The following is an 18795-nucleotide window of genomic DNA, read 5'->3' as shown; positions in this document are numbered from 1 at the left end:
AGCAAGTAAAAACTGTGTACAACTTTTTAATTTTTTTTATTTTTAGTTATAGATGGACACAATATCTTTTTTATTATTATTATTTTTATGTGGTACTGGGGATCAAACCCAGTGCCTCATGCATGCTAGGCAAGCGCTCTACCACTGATCCACAACCCCGGCTCCCTAAACTGTGTACAATTTTAGGGAGTGATTTTTGTATGCTGTGTCTCCCCCTCCCCTTTGGCATTTCAATGTTGAATTTTCCAGCATCCTTCCCTGTGCCTATGACCAAATTCAGAGCAATAACTTACCTTAACCATTAGATGGCACTAGTTACAAAGGAAGCTTAGATCTCTTCAGAAATTGACCATTTCTTTTTTTTTTTTTTTTTTTTTTTTAAATTTTTAATTGTAGATGGCCATAATATCTTTATTTATTTTTATGTGGTGCTGAGGATTGAACCCAGTACTTCAAACATGCAAGGCAGGCACTCTACCACTGAGCTACAGCCCCAGCCCAGAAATTGACCATTTCTAAGGAACAAATGCTTTTTCAAGTTTGTTTGTTTTTTAAAAAATCATTATTATAAAGGCCATATGCTCACTGTGAAAATATGTCAAGCAGTGAGTGTAATAAAAAGTAAATACTCCATTTCTGGTGAGCCTCAAGGCAGTCTCTTGGCCTTGATTTTAATATAATAGTATACAGCCCTGAGGAACCCCAATTAAGCAGAAAGCTGTGCTGGGCTAGTTGAAATGCCTGTAAATGTCTCAAGGCCATCCCAGAAGGATAACCAGAACAAATCCTAGATCACTGTGCCCACCCCTAATCACCCACATATCCACATTCAACTCCACCCACAAATTTTAAGGGTTTGAGTTCCTTTACAGTTTACCAGCTCCTTACAAAGTTCTCCTGCTTCTCTGAGTGATAGTAGTAACATATTAAACCAGTTCAAGCCTTATAGTATTACTAAACCAGTAACTGAATCAACAGTGTCAAGAAGCATATTAAAAATATTACAGGCAAATATACATATAACTTAACATAACAGAGGTTTTTTTGCCTTCCATAAGAACTTTTATGGGATAAACCTGTAACTATGTGTGTTTTTTTGTTTGTTTTTAAGAGGTACTAGGGATTGAACCCAGGGCTTCATGCATGCTAGGCAGTGCTCTACCACAGGGATACATCCCAGCCCTTTTTAAATTTTATTTTGAGATAGGGTCTCACAAAGTTGCTCAAGCTGGTCTGGAACTTCCATTTTTCTGTTTCAGCCTCTGAAATGGCTGGGATTACAGGTGTACCCCACAATAACCAACTACACTCACATGCCTTCTTTATCCATTGACTTGCCAATACCAACCATTCAGAATGCTGCAGAGAATCAAGGGCAAATGGAAACCAAATTACTCTGATTAATCAAAACGGCTGTTGTGAAAAATGACTAAGTGTGATTTAACTTGGTTGTGTTCAATATTTTTAAATCTGGACCTCAATTTTCATGTCTGACACTGGGAAGATTATTGAGTAACCCCCAGAGCTGAGTGCTGTAAGTCCAGAAGCATCTAACAGATATAAAGAGATGATGGATTGCCGCTGGTGAGAAAAATCAATGTGTCCTCTTTCTGGAGCAGAAAGGAAAATGACACAGGAAGAAGGATTCAGGTCCTGGCTTTTTAGAATCTTGGAAGCTGTGGAAGTGGACATGAGTAAAACCACTAAGGGAAAGTAAGGAAAGATGGAGGAAAGGCACTAACTCAGGCAGTCACGGTAGCACACACCTGTAATCCCAGCAACTCAGGAGGTTAAGGCAGGAGGATTGCAAGTTTGAGGTCAGCCTTGGCGAGGCCCTACGCAACTCAGTATCTGACCCTCGAAAAGCAACCAAAGCTGTTTTGTGTGGTTCTCTCCCGACTCTCCAATACTTCTCCAGAGGACTAGGGATATAGTTCAGTGGTAGAGCCCTTGCCATACATGAGAACCTGCGTTTGAATCCCAGCACTAGGAAAAAAGAAGACTTCCACACATACCTGAAGTTGCTCATCAGGACTCAGAGTTCTTAATCAAGAATCAAGTGAAAAGTACAAACCTGATAGTTTGTACTGATAGTTAACAAATTGGTATGATCGGTCAAGTAAAAGTATAAATATTGACCTAGGAGCTCAGTGGTAGGGTGCTTGCCTAGCATGTTTGAGGCCCTGGGTTCCATTCCCCAAAACAAACAAACAAATGATAAGTAAATATTGACCTAGAGGTGTTAGAATACAAGAAGGTATCTTCTTGCAAAACCGCAACCTAGAGATTTAAAGGTGTATGTTTTAATTTATCATTCGTTCTTTCAACAGACTATGCTATGTCGGTCCTCATTATTTTCATTACTCTATTCCTAACAAGACATATGTATGCCTTATGGGCGAACATTCTATGTACAGGTTCTGTATAACAGTTGTTTTTTTGCTTTTTTGTTTGTTTGTTTGTTTTGGAGAATCAGACATAGGCCTACCTGTGCACTTTATGTACCTCCTCTCATTGAAACATTGAAATCTGTCACATGAAGTGACCAGTATAATCCCCATTTGTAGATAAAGAAACTGAGTTTTCTTTAAACTATCTGCAGGAGTTCACCAGTCTTTTTACAGGACAGCTAATTAGGTTCCTTCATCATCTAGGAAAGTGTGGAGCAGGTATAAAATGCATCTGAGCATTCCAGGCTTCTAGTAAATATCCTATTATAAATGCTGATGCCAGGTCCTCTATATTCTGAAATAAGGATATTATAAGTCTTTAAAGAGCTCTAGAAGCTCTAGATTACATAATCAATCCCTTCATATAGTTTTCCCTGCTAGGGGAACAAACACAACAAAAAAATCAACTGTGATTGCCAGGCTTCATGATGATAAGGAAAACGACAGTTGCGCAGCTTCAAAATAGCCATTAATACACATTCCTCGTGTTCGAGGAGCCTCTAGTGAAAGAAGGGCCATCATTATGTGGATCCTCCTCCCAGGGACTGGACTAGGGTGCCAAAATGGCCACTGAGTCTTTCTTTTCCAATACTACAGGATGCAGGCTTCTGGGCCGGATTAAAAGAAAAAAAGCAGCTGCGGAAAAGCAGGTAACCAAGGGCAGAGGGTGTAAAGTAAAAGGACAAAGGCTTTGCCGGTAGGGACTGAGGTTCCAAGCACCGCGCACAGACACCTCACTCAGAGGGTTTGTGACCGCCGCTTCTTCTCCTGCCCCCAAGCCTCCCTGCAACCTATTACTGGTGGTGAAGTGGTTGAAGTGTTGCTGGGCAGACTTGGGAGCACCTCCTTCCTTACCTGCAAGATTCAGCAGTCAAAGTGGTGAAAAGTGAAGATGACAGGGAAATGGAAAGGAGGCATGGAAGAGCAGGAAAAGAAGTGGATTAAAAAAAAAAAGAGGGGGAAAAAAAAAGCTTAGGGTATTCTAAAAAAACTTCTGTTCTATGCTGGCGGGAATATCCAGGAATGGGAAGCTCACTCCAGCAGTCCATTCCCACCTTGGACAGCTCTGGTGGAGAAAGTCATCTTTGGACTGGGCTGAAATTTGACTTAGATAGGCCTACAGAACTATCTAATGCCTCTTCCACACGACATCCCATAGCACTTGGTTAAAATCCACAAAACCCCATTCCTATTTAGGGAGTGAGGTGGGAAGGGAAGCAAACTGATTTCATCAGACTCATAACAAGCTGAATTATTTCCCTTGAAAATATGAAAATCTGGGGCTGGGGATGTGGCTCAAGTGGTAGTGCGCTCACCTGGCATGCGTGGGGCCCGGGTTCGGTCCTCAGCACTATATACAAACAAAGATGTTGTGTCTGCCAAATGCTAAAAAATAAATATTTTTTTTAAAAAAAGAAAATATGAAAATATTGGTGAATTTCAGAATAATAACGGGGAACACACAAAAAATGAAAAAACTGCCAGACACAGTGATGCACACACCTGTAATCCCAACAACTCAGGAGGCTGAAGCAGGAAGATTGAAAGTTCAAGGAGCTTCAACTGAGACTCTACCTGAAAATAAAAATAAAAGGGGTTGGTTGGGGAGGGGCTGTAGCTGTGGTTCAGTGGTAGCACACTTGCCTGGCATGTGTGAGGCACTGAATTAGATTCTCAGCACCACATATAAGTAAATAAAATAAAAGTCTATCAATAACTTTAAAAAAAATTAAAAAAAAAAAAAGGTTGGAGAGGTAGCTCAGCTCCAAGATGATAAGCAAAGTGACAGTTGCCCAGTTTCAGAATGGCCAGTTCAATCCTCAGTAGAATTTATTTATTTACAAAAATAAATAAATTTTAAAAATTAAATAGTGCTGGGGATGTAGTTCAGTGGTAGAGCATCCTGGGTTAAATACTCAAGATCACCCCCAGCCTGAAAACAAACAAACAAACAAAAACATGTTTTTATTTTTCTAGGACTCCTAAAGCATCTGGCTAAGTGGAAACATTTTGTAGTCTGTTATTCTCAGTGGACTAACCAGAATAACTTAAGTACACAACTACTATGTGACCAGGACAGTTGCATAAGGTCCCATGCCTACAAGGGGACACTAAGTTAAAATGTTCTGTGGTCACAGTCATATCTTGGAATTCTTTTTTTTCCCTGGCACTGGAGATTGGACCCAAGGGCACTCTATCAATCACTGAGCTACAGTCATAGCCCTTTTTTATTTTTAATATTTTTAGAAATTTATTTTCTCACAGTTCTGAGACTGTAAAGTCCAAGATCAGTGTGTCAGCAGGGGTAGTGTCTGGTGAGAGGGGCTCCCTCCTTGAATTGCAGACTTCTTGGTAGATTCTCAAATGTTCTTTCCTCATTGTGAATGCAAGATAGTGCATTCTAGTGTGTATTCTCTCTTATTTTTTTAACATTTATTTTTTAGTTGTAGTTGAACAAAATACCTTTATTTTATTTTTTATGTGATGCTGAGGATCGAACCCAGGTCTTCACACTGTAAGGCTAGCACTCTACCGCTGAGCCACAACCCCAGCCCTATTTTTTATTTTTTGAGATAGGGTCTCCCTAAATTGCTCAGGCTGGCCTGGAACTTGACATCCTCCTGCCTCAATCTCCCAAGTTGCTGGGATTCTAGGTATGTACTTCCATGCCCAGCTACACCCCAGATTTCTGTATGTGGCAACCCTGTTGGCTTCATTTTGCTGGTGGCTTCTCTCCCTTCTCTTATATACATCAACTTTGCTCAATAACCATGCCATCTAATGGACTTCTCATCATAGCTCCAGGAATCCATTCTCTTTCAGGAGATATGAGGTATCTGAAAGCACAGACAGAAGTAAGGTGACTCATCAGGTGCCCTGTAGTGTAATGGCCACAAATGCCAATGCTGAGGCTAGAAAGCCTGGCTTGAAATCCCTGTTCTGTTGCTGCCTAGGTTGAGCAAGTTACTTTACCTCTTTTGTTCCTCAATTTTTTGAGGAATAAAATATTTTAATGTTTGTTTTATTGTTATGAAGATTAAATGAGTTAATCTATATAAATTGATTGGAAGAGTGACACATGGAAGCATTCAATAAGGTGGTATGATTTTTGGTTTTGATTTTTTTTTTCCAGAGATGTTGTGATTTCCCCAAAAGGGTTTTGATTGGCTGACTAGTTTCTGATCCACTCTGACCATCCCAACACTCCCATTCTTCCACCCCCATCCTGATCTCTCATCTAGCTTTTGACAGCTGGCCTGGTGCTGAACCATTACAAACACCCTACCATCCCTGCCTAGAAAAGCATCTTCTGCATGACTCACCTACTGAATATGCATCATGGAGGCAGAGCATCCCAGGCCACTTGGGTTCTGGAAAGAGAATTTCCACTTGGAAGGAAGTCAGCAGATACATTGTGCCTCCTTTTCGCATGAGATTCACTCCCCTGACCTTGACTTTCAAGCTTAGGACTCCAAATTAGCCAAACCCTAGTTATGCCCAAACTCATCTATCTTGCAGGGAGAAAGAATAAGCAAGTTTCACATTCAGCTAACTATAATCTATCCTTCTAGCCTGTTATGCCTGTGTCAGACAAAAGCAAAAATGTATGCCCCACACATGCTTCTACCCATTACTTCCCAATGTTACCTTCTGTGTGCCTGACTAACTTTTTGTGATGATAGAAATGCTCTACATTTGTGTTGTCCAATGTGGTAACCATTAGCTGGGGTGCTATGAGCTTTTGAAACAGCTTATGCAATCAGGAATTGAATTTTTTATCTTATCTTGTTTTAATTAATTCTAACTTTAATGGCTCTTTGTAGCTAGTGATTACCATGTTGGACAGCTTGGCTTTAAATTGTCTATCCTTCTCCTTTTTCTTATTTGATGAGGCATTCTTGCTTTAAGATTGGGAAATAGGGCTGGGGATGTAACTCAGTGCTAAAGTACTTGCCTAGCATGCTTGCAGCCCTGGATTTTATCCCCAGATTAATAATAATAAGAAACTTCGTGTCAATGCTGGTCTCACTGTGCAGTTCTCAGCTGAGTCTAAGGTAAGAAAAAAGTTCATATTCATTTCATACTCTCTTTCCCCTGTGACACCAAGGAAATCAGAGAACAATACAAGGCTGAGGGATGTGTCCTGCATGCTGGCTCTGTCCCTGATGCCTGTGTTGATCATCAGTTGCTGATTCTCTTCCTCCATGCTTGCCTCTCTGGGCAGAGATGATCATCAGTTCCTGATGTCCACCTTATAACTTTGCCAAGCACATTCTTTGGGGGTAAAAGACTAACTAAGCTCAAGAAACCTGTCCCATATCTGAAGCATAAGAAAGGGAGCTGGATTTGTAGTAGAACACAGGGAATTTGACATCAAGAAAAATGACCTGGTAATGACAGTTGTGAGACAATAGAAATAGGAAGCCAAGGCTAAATAGTCTTTCCTTGTCCTTGTCCTCTTTCTCCTCCTCTTGCTGCTGATCCTCTTCCTTTAAAGAGTCAACAATAATCATGCTCCCTTCACTAATTCCAGGAGGTAAGAGAGATCCAAAAAAAACTTACAGGCTCCATGAACAAGCCTCTTCTGAGGTCCAGTGATGATCGATCCCACTGGCCCCTAGATGCCCTCTCTAAGGCTAGCTCACTGGGAGGTGGTAAGAGAGGAAGGTTCAGTACCAGGCAGACACTGCTCCATTGCTCTGAGGGGGGTGGGGAAGGCAAATCCTGGTCATCCCCTTAGTCTGTAGCCCTTTTGTATAAGTGTCTGGCAAGGGTGACGTGGAGCTGTTCCTAAGGGCACAGCTGCAGCAGTGGCCCGAGTGGAGGCAGGGCCCTGGGCAGTACTGCCTCCCAGATCCTCCCTTCAAGCTTCCCAGGGGTAAGGGACATGCAGCCCAAGGGTCTTTGCTTGGCCTGACCCCATCAAGGGGACTCTCTGTCCCCAGTAACAGCAGAGATGGCAGGTTTATCAAGCTTCTCTCTACCCAGCTGTGTCCTCACCTTTCTCTTCCTTCAGCTGTCTTCCAGTTATGCAGGTAAGATTTGTTTATCCCTGCTGTGTGGAGTTCCAAGAACAGAAAGGGTAGTTTCCCAGGGCTCATCTCCAATCATCCTCAAACAGCTATATGAGTTATCTTTCTAAAAACTTAGATCTACTAACACAACTCTCCTCTAAAACCTCTGTGGCTCCTTTCAGAATAGAATCCAAACTGTGTGTGTGTGTGTGTGTGTGTGTGTGTGTGAATTCATACATGGCATGTTCACATGCACATGTGTGGTGCTGGAGGATCGAACCTGGACCTCAAACATGCTAGGCAAGTGCTCTACTACTGAGTTATACCCCTAGCCCAGGTTTTGATTTTTCACCTCTCAAATGGGGATAAAATTATAACTTCTTGCAGTTGCTGTTAATGTTAAATAAGATGAGATATGTAACATGCTTAGCAATGCCTGTAGTAAATTCCAAATAAATGTTGAATTATAACATATTGTTATGTTTGAGAACTTGCCCTGCAGAATTAGGCACCAATAAGTTTTCATGGGGGAACTTTTTTATCCCACGTAGAGGAGAAATAAAAGAAACAGAAGTGGTGCTTGCTTCAGCAGCACAGCACAGCAGCATGTATACTAAAATTGGAACAATTGAGATTAGCATGGCTCCTGAGCAAGGTTGACACGCAAGTTCATGAAGCATTTCATGTTTAGAACAAAAAGAAAAAAAGAAACAGAAAGGCTAGGGGTGTAATTCAGTGGTAGTGTAACTGTATAGCATGCATGAGGTCCTGGGTTCAATTCCAAGCACCACAAAGAAAGAAAAAAATGCTGATTTCTTTTTCTTTTTTCTTTTTGGTACTGGGAATTGAACTCAGGGGAACTCAACCACAGAGCCACATCCCCAGCACTGTTTTATATTTTATTTGGAGACAAGGTCTCACTGAGTTGCTTAGTGCCTCATCATTGCTGAGGCTGGCTTTGAACTCTCAATCCTCCTGCCTCAGCCTCCCAAGCAACTGGGATTATAGGCATGCACCACCACATCTAACTAAAATGCTGATTTCTTTAAGTGAGGATATAGCTCTGTGGCAAAGCACTTGCCTAGCATTCTTGAGGCCCAGGGTTTAATTTCCAGTACCATAAAGAAAAGAAGACAGGGCTCCAACCTCAGGGAGACCCCTGACTCACAAATAGGTCCAGTCTAGATATTCGCAGGAGAAATATTTTCAGATCTCTGAAACCAGAGCCCATCCCCAGGATCTAAGGAAGAAACCAGCCTTATCTGGTAGCTCAGAGTCTAGCTTGAAAACCTGTCTTCATAGGAAAAAGACTTGTAGATATTAAGGCAGGGACAAGATCTGGAATGTGGTTGAAGGTACATTGAGTAAAGAAGAGTGAAGTAGAGCCACCCCTAAAAGATCTTAGAGTAGAATTTGGGGAACAGGGTGTGAACAAGGACAGAGTGCTGAGAAGTCATAGAGAGTGATGAAAGCAAAACCTCTGGGGGAAAGGGGACCAGTATAGCTAGGACAAAACAGGGAGGTGCATGGGAGAACTAAACTTCAAGATACTGGACCACATTCCAAGGTAGAACCTAAAGGATTGGTGGGAATCAGAGATGGATGCTGCTGGCAAAAATGTGGGCAGCAGCTGTCAAGATGATCCCATACTAGAATATTCTGTACAAGACAATCAGGACATCTCTATGACTAGAGACTGTTTTGGTATATGCTCAAAAGGAAAAAATGAGCTCCTCACTGACTTTTGAATTCCACTTAACAGTTGAGTGTGTTCCTCCCTTTCTTGTTCGAAACAGCTCTTCCCATGTCAAGGGCCCCTCTGACCCTCAGTTTCTTCTCTTTGGTGTCTTGGACAGGACAGTTCAGAGTGATAGGTCCAGGGCACCCCATCCGGGCTCTGGTCGGGGATGAAGCGGAGCTGCCATGTCGCATATCTCCTGGGAAGAATGCTACAGGCATGGAAGTGGGGTGGTACCGCCCCCCCTTCTCTAGGGTGGTCCATCTCTACAGAAATGGCAAGGACCAAGATGCTGAGCAGGCACCTGAATATCGGGGCCGGACAGAGCTGCTGAAAGAGTCTATTGGTGAAGGAAAGGTGACTCTCAGAATTCGGAATGTAAGGTTCTCAGATGAAGGAGGTTTCACCTGTTTCTTCCGAGATCACTCTTACCAAGAAGAGGCAGCAATGGAATTGAAAGTGGAAGGTGAGTCATCCAATGAAATACCACATTCATACCCACAAAGGAATTCACTGTAATAGGATTTGATCAATTGTGACTCCCTAGGAATGATGTTTTCCTTTAGGACAAATAAAAGAACATCCCAAAGCAAAACAGAAAAGTTCCCCTAGGATACTTAGATACATTCATTCCATCTTAGGAAGGTTAACTTAAAGATTATTCATATTTCCCTCTAGTGATACAAAATCATCATAGATGGATTATTCTGGATTTTTGCTGCCTCCATTTCTCATCTTTTCTATTTTCCTTTTTCTTTAATTTTTTTCTCAAATTGTATCCACAAATGTACACATTATATAGACTTTTATATCAATGAATAAGAACAATCATATGGATAATTATGGGCTTTTCTTTTTTATTCTTTGGTTGGGTCACACTTCTATTCTCCCTCCTGGAGAGAAAGCTCTTCTACCATAGTAATTCATATTAACTTTCTTGTTGATATTCTTTCATATATATGAAAATATATATATTTAATATAATATGTAATATTATATAATATGTATATATGTGTATATATGTGTGTGTGTATAATGTATATATTCACAAACCCAAGGTCACAAGGTTTTTGTTCCCTACACTCTTTAACTTGCTTTTATCATGAAATGCCTCCAAGCCATATAGTATAGTTCTAAAAAAATCTTTGTGTGTGTGTATGTGTTTGTGTGTGTATGTGTGTGTTTCATTGGGTGAGAAACATTATTGAAAGCCATATTCCTAGTAAAACATAGTACAACTAAATGAACAAGCAAAGCAGATATCTGAATATAATTACAGAAAGAGATACACCTGTAGGTTTTACCTTATTTGCTTCAATTCTGCAGAAATCCATTTTCAGTATGTTTTCTGTGATGGATGATTTTGGAGTTAGTTCATTCATTCATTCATTCCATCTTAGGAAGGTTAAAATGTGGCAAGGTGAAGTGGACAAAGGGGAAGCTTTGAAGATTAATGGCCATTTAATTAAAGAACAAAAATGTTCTGAGTTCCTGAGCCTCCAGTCCTTTCCCCTCCTCACCCTCCCTCTTCCCCCACCTGCAGTGCAAACATCAGACAATCCTTCACTTTTGTGTCTGGGCTGGGGGTGACTGTTGCAGTGTAGGAACCAGAAGATGGCATTGTGTGCTGAATAACAATGCACTATTTCTAGAAACGAACTGCAGGGACATGAAAATAGCTCTGTGTGTCACAGAATGTTCTTCAAACAGCTGTTTTTACTGGGGAATTTTTACCCACAAAGATGTCAAATAGGAAGGATTTCTGTGGTTATAGATTTTCATCCTTCCTGTTCAACAGCTTACTACTTCTGCCTAGGAACTGCCTCCCCAACTCACTCCCTGAGGCCCACCTCACCAAAAGAGAAAGGGAAAAAAAGAATTAAGAGAAAAATACCCTAAAGCTTTGCCTCAGGGGAGAAAGTTTTCCTTTGAGCTGGTTTCCGCATTCCAAACCCCTCCTCCTTCTCTTGGTCTGCATACCTAAGAATCTGAAAACAGGATTGTTTTACAACTAAGTCCACTTGACTACTCTGAGGAGCCCGGAAGTGAAACAAATATAGGAATGAATGCAGTAACCATGTTTTTTAAATATAGAAAACTCCTTCTCCAAAAAGTTTCCCATCTCTCTTTTTGACTTTTTTGATGTCATTTTACAGTCTCTAATCATTTCTTTAAACTCAATATGAAAACTTAAAAACACTTACAAAAGTATAGAGAATATCATAATGGACCTCCAAGTACTCTGCTCAGCAGTTATCAAACCAACTACAACCAGATTTACCTGATTCCTGTTCATTGCCACTCCCTAGCAACTTGCTGAAGCAAATCCCAAGCAGCATTATCATTTCATTGCTAAGTGCTTGAGAACGTATCACTCAAATATAAGAGCACTTTTTTTAAAAAAGAAAACAACCACAATTCTATGATCATGTCTTTAAAAATCAACAAAAATTTCTTAGTATCATCAAATAGTGTTCTATTGTTCAAGGTGTTCAAGGTTTACTTTCATAAATGTATTTTTACAGTTGGTTTGTTTGAGTAAGATCCAAACAGACTTTCCACATTTGTATTTGCCTATAGGGTTTCCCATAGTCTGAATTTTGCTGACTACATTCCCACATTTCTGATTAACATGCCCTTTATTTCAGGTGAACTGAGAAATCTATGCAAGATCAGACTCAGGTTTGATTTATTTTGGCATATTTCATAGAGGCTGATAATGTCTGCTTTTATCTCTTTCTATGATTCTAATCTTTTGTGAAAGTATAAGAAGTATGCAAAAAAGAAAGAAAAGTGTGCACAGTTAGCCTTCCATACCCATGAATTTCACTTCAGTGGATTTGAATTACCTAGAATCAAAATTATTCAGAAAAAAAGCCAGACATAGTGGCACACACTTGTGTGTGCAACTCAGAAGGCTGAGGAAGGAGAATTGCAAGTTCAAAGCCAGCCTTGGCAACTTGGTGAAACCCTGTCTAAAATACAAATAGAAAGGGCTAGACCCTGAGTTTCAGCACTACAAAAAAAAAAAAGAAAGAAAAAAAAAGTTGAGGATGTAGCTCATTAGTGGATCTCCCCTGGGTTCAATCCACATACCATCATCATCATCATCATCATCATCATAATGGTGATGATGTCTGTATTGAGCATGTAGAATTCTTCTTGTAATTATTCCCTAAACGATACAGTAGAACTATTTACATAGTATTTACATTGCATTAAGTATTATAAATAATCTAGAGATGACTTAAAGTATATGGTAATGCACAAATACAAAATAAATAAAGTATATGGGAAGGGGCTAGGGGTGTATCTTAGTAGTACAGCACTTAACTAGCATGCATAAGGCCCTAGGTTTAACCCCCAGCATGGCCAAATAAATAAAGTATTTGGGAAAATGTACATAGGTTAGTTATATGCAAATACCATGCCATGTTATATAAGGGGTTTGAACATATGTAGACTTTGACCTCCAAGGGGCTTCTGGAACAATTCCCCTGTGAATTCCAAGGGATGGTTGAACCTGCTTAATTATATAGCTACAGGTAACTTTCAATAAGAACTTAAAAGTAGCTGGACGCGATGGCACACATCTGTTATTCTAGCAGCTCAGGAGGCTGAGAAAGGAGAATTGGAAGTTCAAAGACAGGCTCAGCAAAGGCAGGCGGCGGGCGGGTGAGGTGCTAAGCAACTCAGTGAGACCCTGCCTCTAAAAGAAAATACAAAATACGGCTGGAGATGTGGCTTAGTGGCCGAGTGCCCCTGAGTTCAATCCCCATTATCAAAAAAAAAAAAGAAAGAAAAAAAAAACCTTAAAAGTAAAGTATGTGCTGCATTTTTTTAAAATGGAGAATACAATAATAGACAAAAGTCTTGTTCTACGTTTCTTATTCCATTTCTTTTTCAAAGCTAAGCTCAGGTGTCAATTCTGTGTCACCTTCTTTGAATCTTGGTGATATTTGTTTCTTTATTCAAAACAGCTAATGGATGCTGTGCTGGGAATTGAGGATACAGCCTGGGTGGTATCAATTGTTCCTTTCAGATCCCTTCTACTGGATCAACCCTGGAGTGCTGGTCCTCATTGCTGTGCTGCCTGTGCTCCTTCTGCAGATCACCGTGGGCCTCGTCTTCCTCTGCCTGCAACACAGATTGAGAGGTACAGGACAGAGGTTGGGCCCATCAATATCCTTCCCTGTCAGTAGCTAACCTCTTAGAGTTGGGTCAGTTAACATTTCCTTTTGAGAGACTTTCAAGATCAGAATTACACAATGATAAATTTTACATCTAACCGAATGCTTTCACATGGTATAATAGGAGCTTGCATTTCCCTAGGAGGTGAATCTGACATGTAATGGCCTCATATACAAAGAGGCAACTGAAGCCAAGAGAAGTTCAGTGACTTGCTCAAATTGACACAAGTTGTAAGTGGCAGCGCTCAAACTTCTGTACCATATCCAGTAGCTTCATGCATCAGGGAGAGTGAGCTTCAAAGTCAGGCAAGTCTAAGCTATTAGGAGTTTTAATGAAAATGAAAGTCCCTACCACAATAGTATGTGTTCAAAACCAGTTTCCCTCCATCTTTTCCATTCAACCCCAAGGCCTTGGGTTCAGCTGTCAATGAGGCTCTTTTTTTTTGGCGGGGAGGCATACCGGAGATTGAACTCAGGGGCCCTCAACCAGCTGTATTTTGTATTTTCTTTAGAGAAAAGGTCTCATTGAGTTGCTTAGCGCCCCGCTGTTGCCGCGGCTGGCTTTGAACTCGCTATTCTCCTGTCTCAGCCACCCAAGCCACTGGGATTATGGGCGTGTGCCACCATGCCTGGCTCAATGAGGTTCTTCTTTTGTGCCACCACTTCCATTCTGAAGCCTTCTCCCCACTGCCAAAGTACAAGGACTTTGACCTATCACTTTCTCCTGCTACTAAGAGGATAAAGTAACAAGGAGGGTTTGGGTATACAAGGGAGAACAGGTATTAGTGGGATCTTGTGGGGTCTTTTCTGTCATCTTGAATTTATCTCAGATGCTCACTTCTCCCACCTGAAAACAAAACAAACAAACAAACAAAAAAACTGCCTTAATGGATCTTAGTGATTTGGAAGAATGAGAATGATGAAGTTGGGCAACTTGGGACTGAATTCTGTCTTAGGCACTGAACTATGACCAAAATTCTTCAGTTCTCCAAGCCCATTTCCTCATTTGTCAAGTAACCTTTCTCCCTCCTAAATTGTAGGGAGGATTAAAGGAGATAATGTTATGTAAAGTGCCCAATAAAGAACCAGTCACAAGGTAGCTGCTCACTAAAGATCTAGCTCCTCCCTTCCTCATTCAGATGGAAAGTGGGTTTAGATTTACAAAATGACAACCCAGTGGGGTAGAGTGACAAGGTGAACTAAGAACTACCAGAAAAGGAACAAAGAGCAGTGGGAGAGGTAATAAAGTCCTAGGATGATTTGGGGCATTGCTGTTTACCGAGGTTTTTTTTTTTTGCCTGGCGGTGGGAAGTGTTGAACCCAGGAGCAATTTACCACAGAGCTTACACTCCCAGGCTCCCATTTTTTTGAGATGGAGTCTAGCTAAGGCTGCCCTCAAACTTGTAATTCACCTGCCTCAGCCTTCTGAGTCATTGGTATTAAAAGCATACACCAGGACTGGGGCCATGGCTCAGTGGTAGAGCGCTCGCCTAGCATGCATGAGGCACTGGGTTCGATCCTCAGCACCACATAATAATAAAATAAAGATATAGTGCCCACATATAACTAAAAATAAATATTAAAAAAAAGGCATACACCACTGTGCCTGGCTTTACTGAGGTTTTTGAGAGCTTCTTTGGAAGTTCTAGCGGGGAACATAGATACTCATGTACCCTTGACCGAAGAACATCGGGGCTCTCCTCTTCAACTGAGGGTACAGCTTCTGGAGGAAAGGGACACCTGCCTAGCCAGCTAGATCAGCTGAATCAACATTGGCAATCAATGGGGTGACAGATGTTTGCCCCTCACATCCTATTTACTGAAGTTCTGGACTAGAGAAGTCTTTTGCATTGTTTCACTATTCAACCCAGACAATATCCAGGGACAGAGCCAAACCCTTGGTTTCAAATCTAGACCTTTTCCTGCTCTCCTGAAGACACTCTTAGGCTGTAGAGAAATAGCCTGCGCAAAGGGCTACGGCACTGGGTATGGACAGACTCCTATCTAGTGCCAGAGCAGGAACTAAAAATGTTGCCTTTTTCTGTTTTAGGAAAACTTCGAGCAGAAATAGGTAAGTTCCAGCTACCCTCCCTCCTCAATTCCTCTTCAATTGGGAAATTCACTATTTATAAAACAATAACCAGCCACGAATTGTAGAGGGTCTTCCTCTCCGTGCCTTTAGTCAGAGCAGAAGTAAAATCCTATAGCTTTCCTTCCTCTCCTGGATCAGGACTAGAACAAATTTTAAGTGATTAAATAACAAAGACTCAAGAGAAGAAAACAAAGACTCAAAGAGAAGAAAGGAGCCTCTTAGATTGCCCTATTAAATCCATTGTTATTTGTTCTTCTTTCAGAGAATCTTCACCGGACCTTCGGTAAGTACAGGTATATCATGGTAAGTACAAGTGTATCACGGCCCTCCCGGGTCAACTTAGTTTTTCAACCAGGTTCCAGTCACCTGGAGGAAAAAGAACCTTTGGTTTCTGATGGGTATTCTCCCTCTTTTTTCTATCTTTAAATATGTCATCATTTGCATCTAGGATTGGTTAAAATAGCAAATACTATTATACCATGTGCCAGGTACTATACCAACAGCTTTACAAAATTTTTAAAAATATATTTTTTTAAATATTTAGTTATACATGACAGTAGAATGTATTTTGGCAGAATATACATACATAAATTATAACGTATTCTGTTTATATTCCCACTCTTGTACTCATACATGATGTGTCGTGTATACAAATACAGGGCTAGGAAAGTTATGTCCAATTAATTCTACTGTCTTTTGTATTCCTTTACAAATGTAAAGTGTTAAATCCTTACACATTTTTCTTTTAGGAATTACAAAGGAAGGTAAACACATAAACTTTGTGTATAGTTGGAGAGGTGAAACATACTTGAAATAACAGAACAAAACAAAACACACACACATCTACTGTACTTACATGGCAGAGTGAATTTTCATAAGTGTAGACCAAGTAACCATACTCAACTAATCAGGGAAAGTTTTTTGGAGCAGTAATGCCACAAGCCCCAAGAGAAAGTTGATCCCTTGAGGATATGGTCTCTGTCTTTTTCATTTACTACAGATTGCTCTGTGCCTAAGGACAATGCCAACAGAAGAGCATCCAAATATTTGTGCTGAAATGAATGAATTTCATAGAAATTAGAAGATGGCATTAGGCAGAGCACAGGCATTCCCTATGCTGAGCAGCCTTTCCTGCTGCCTCATACACATGTAAGAGCAAGAGGATCTTTATTTTGTAGGATTTTAATATCAAAGGTCTGAACTCTTTTTGTACCACGAAAGAATCCCTTCTTCTTCTTTTTTTTTTTTTGTTGGGAATTAAACCCAGGGCCTTGCACTTGCTAAAACAAATGCTCTACCACCAAGTCACATTCCCATCCCCAGAAAGTTTTTAAATGTACACATAACACATAGGATTACAAAGAAAATCTGTGTTGGAATACAGCTATCAACACATAAACAAACTGATATATTAACAAACGTTCCTTTAAGTAACAAAAGTAACGCATAAATACAGTAGCAGCAACTCTCAACATAAACAGCACCTGGAGATTTCTGTAACAACTCCAATGGGATGGAAAACATCTGTGATTTCCGTTGGCAATGAAAGTACAGGTACTGCGATACTGTGATGTGAATAAAGACGTGGTGCTTCTCATCCAAGTTCATGGACTCCCTGGACTCTGTCCTGAGTCCTTTGGTGTTCTTGGACCAGAAGCCTCAAAAGGAGAAGAGTGAGTATGAGCGGAAATACATATTAACCCTGTTTGTTCTGATGAACAATTCAGATCCCCACTTTCTGAGGGTGCCCTGCTGGAAGATAACCCTGTTTGTAATCGTACCAGTTCTTGGACCCCTGGTTGCCTTGATCATCTGCTACAACTGGTTGCATCGAAGACTGGCAGGTGAGGTGGTGGGGAGGAGACAGTAAATAGAACCACTAAGCAGTGGGGGACCCAGGCAGCCCTGACTGGGAAACAGTACAACCAGAACCCTGGAATTCCTCTTCTGTTCTAATGCCCATCGGCAGGCTCCTCAGAGGAGTTGCTAGGAGATTTGCTTACGAAATCTGTGGGGCCCCTCAATGGAAAGGGAAGGGTCATTTTGAGTGTCCACAGGGAGGATGTGAGAGGGGGTAGCCATCTTCCATTGATCATCTATTTATTTCTCTTGTTTGCAGGGCAATTTCTTGAGGAACTAAGTAAGTTCTCTTCTCTTTCTTATAAACTGAGAACAAAAAGCCAGGAAAGGGAAACTGAAGCTACAAAGAAGGGGTTACTGAAGACACCCAATCCCAGGACAGGAGGGGCTGGAAAGTATGATGGAGGAGGACTCACCCTATGAGGGAGAGGGAAGAAGGCAGTTGTCAGATTCAAGTTTACAGGTGGCACAGAGGGAAGCTGGGCTGCTCCCATCTACTGTCTCATCTGCTCTACCTGCAGTGCCCTCCAGTAGGAATCTCCCCTCCCATTCTCAACAGCAGCTGCCCAGTGCTTCACCTCCAAGACCAACTACCAAGGCAGCCACAGAAATAAGATGACCTCAGGGGTCTTTTCATTTCCCAGATTCAGGGGTTTCATGATAGAAACTTCTGACATTGATTTTTCAAGTTATTTTCTCCTTCTTCTAGGAAATCCCTTCTGAGTGCTGTGGCATTTTGACGAGGTTGGAGGCGAGCCTGGTGGGTCCAGAGACTGATCCTTGGGGATGTCTCATCCATCAAGTTGCACACTCACTGGCCACTTCTAGGAACATTCTGAATTCAAAATAGAACTGATTTCCCTTCTGTCATCTACCTTTTTTCTTCCTTTCCTCAGCTCCTTCCCTCCTTTGCCATTTTTTTGCTTCCCATGTTTCTCCTCCTCTCCATCTTTCACTAGGAAGCCCTCTCTGGCTAAAGCCAGGTGGGTCTCTTCTTCATCAGAGGACACCTGTGCTGGAGAGTAACACAGACAGAAGGAGTTCTCCCACAAACAAGACCAAGATCCTCCTCACTGCCAATTACAGAACATCCAATTTGCAAATGGTGGTTGTTTCTTCCAAGACTGAGCCCTTATTGAGCAGAGCTGAGAGGGTAGAAGGGAAGGAATAGGAAGAGTCCAAAATATCAAAGAGGGAGCTGAATGAGCTGCAGAGTGAGGATGTAGGGAGCCCTAACCAAGACCTGGAAGTGGGGAGAGAACATAGAATACCGGCCAGAGCTCCGTCTCATCTATGCAGCCTATGGAGGGCCACAGGAAGCAATGCATGGGAACTGAGCAGCACATCCACTTTTAGAATGGTTTCCCTTCTACTTCCACAACTTCTCTGCATCCCTCGAACTTTCTCTCCTCTAATCCCTTTCTCCCATCTTCATACCTATCACAGTAGA

The 18795-nt window shown here is 41.3% G+C and overlaps 1 protein-coding gene and 1 non-coding gene across 5 annotated transcripts; both read left to right on the top strand.

The window, feature by feature from the left end:
- Window positions 1–7407: 7407 nt before the first annotated feature.
- On the top strand, window positions 7408–18304 carry Mog (myelin oligodendrocyte glycoprotein). 4 transcript variants are annotated; one of them, XM_071613595.1, is made up of 10 exons: window positions 7408–7486; window positions 9322–9669; window positions 13246–13359; window positions 15444–15464; window positions 15748–15768; window positions 16281–16282; window positions 17118–17159; window positions 17209–17329; window positions 17605–17625; window positions 18055–18109. In XM_071613595.1, the coding sequence occupies exons 1-10, from the start codon at window positions 7408–7410 to the stop codon at window positions 18066–18068; spliced, it is 783 nt and encodes a 260-aa protein (XP_071469696.1). In that variant the 3' UTR covers window positions 18069–18109. The 4 variants fall into 4 exon arrangements, with proteins under 4 accessions (XP_071469696.1, XP_027777919.1, XP_027777920.1 ...); XM_027922118.2 differs by lacking the exons at window positions 16281–16282; window positions 17118–17159; window positions 18055–18109 and adding an exon at window positions 18292–18304 and having other exon boundaries at window positions 17213–17329; window positions 17605–17623; XM_027922119.2 differs by lacking the exons at window positions 16281–16282; window positions 17118–17159; window positions 17209–17329; window positions 18055–18109 and adding an exon at window positions 18292–18304 and having other exon boundaries at window positions 17605–17623.
- LOC114080528 (U6 spliceosomal RNA) lies at window positions 8046–8156 on the top strand. The gene has a single exon (XR_003580624.1). It is a non-coding gene; the product is annotated as a U6 spliceosomal RNA (small nuclear RNA).
- Window positions 18305–18795: the final 491 nt, after the last annotated feature.

The sequence above is a fragment of the Marmota flaviventris genome, chromosome 6 (genome assembly GCF_047511675.1).
Source record: "Marmota flaviventris isolate mMarFla1 chromosome 6, mMarFla1.hap1, whole genome shotgun sequence".
In the NCBI taxonomy this organism is placed as follows: Eukaryota; Metazoa; Chordata; class Mammalia; order Rodentia; family Sciuridae; genus Marmota; species Marmota flaviventris.
The sequence above is the reverse complement of the archived record's forward strand: the minus strand, read 5'-3'. Positions and strand labels throughout refer to the sequence as shown.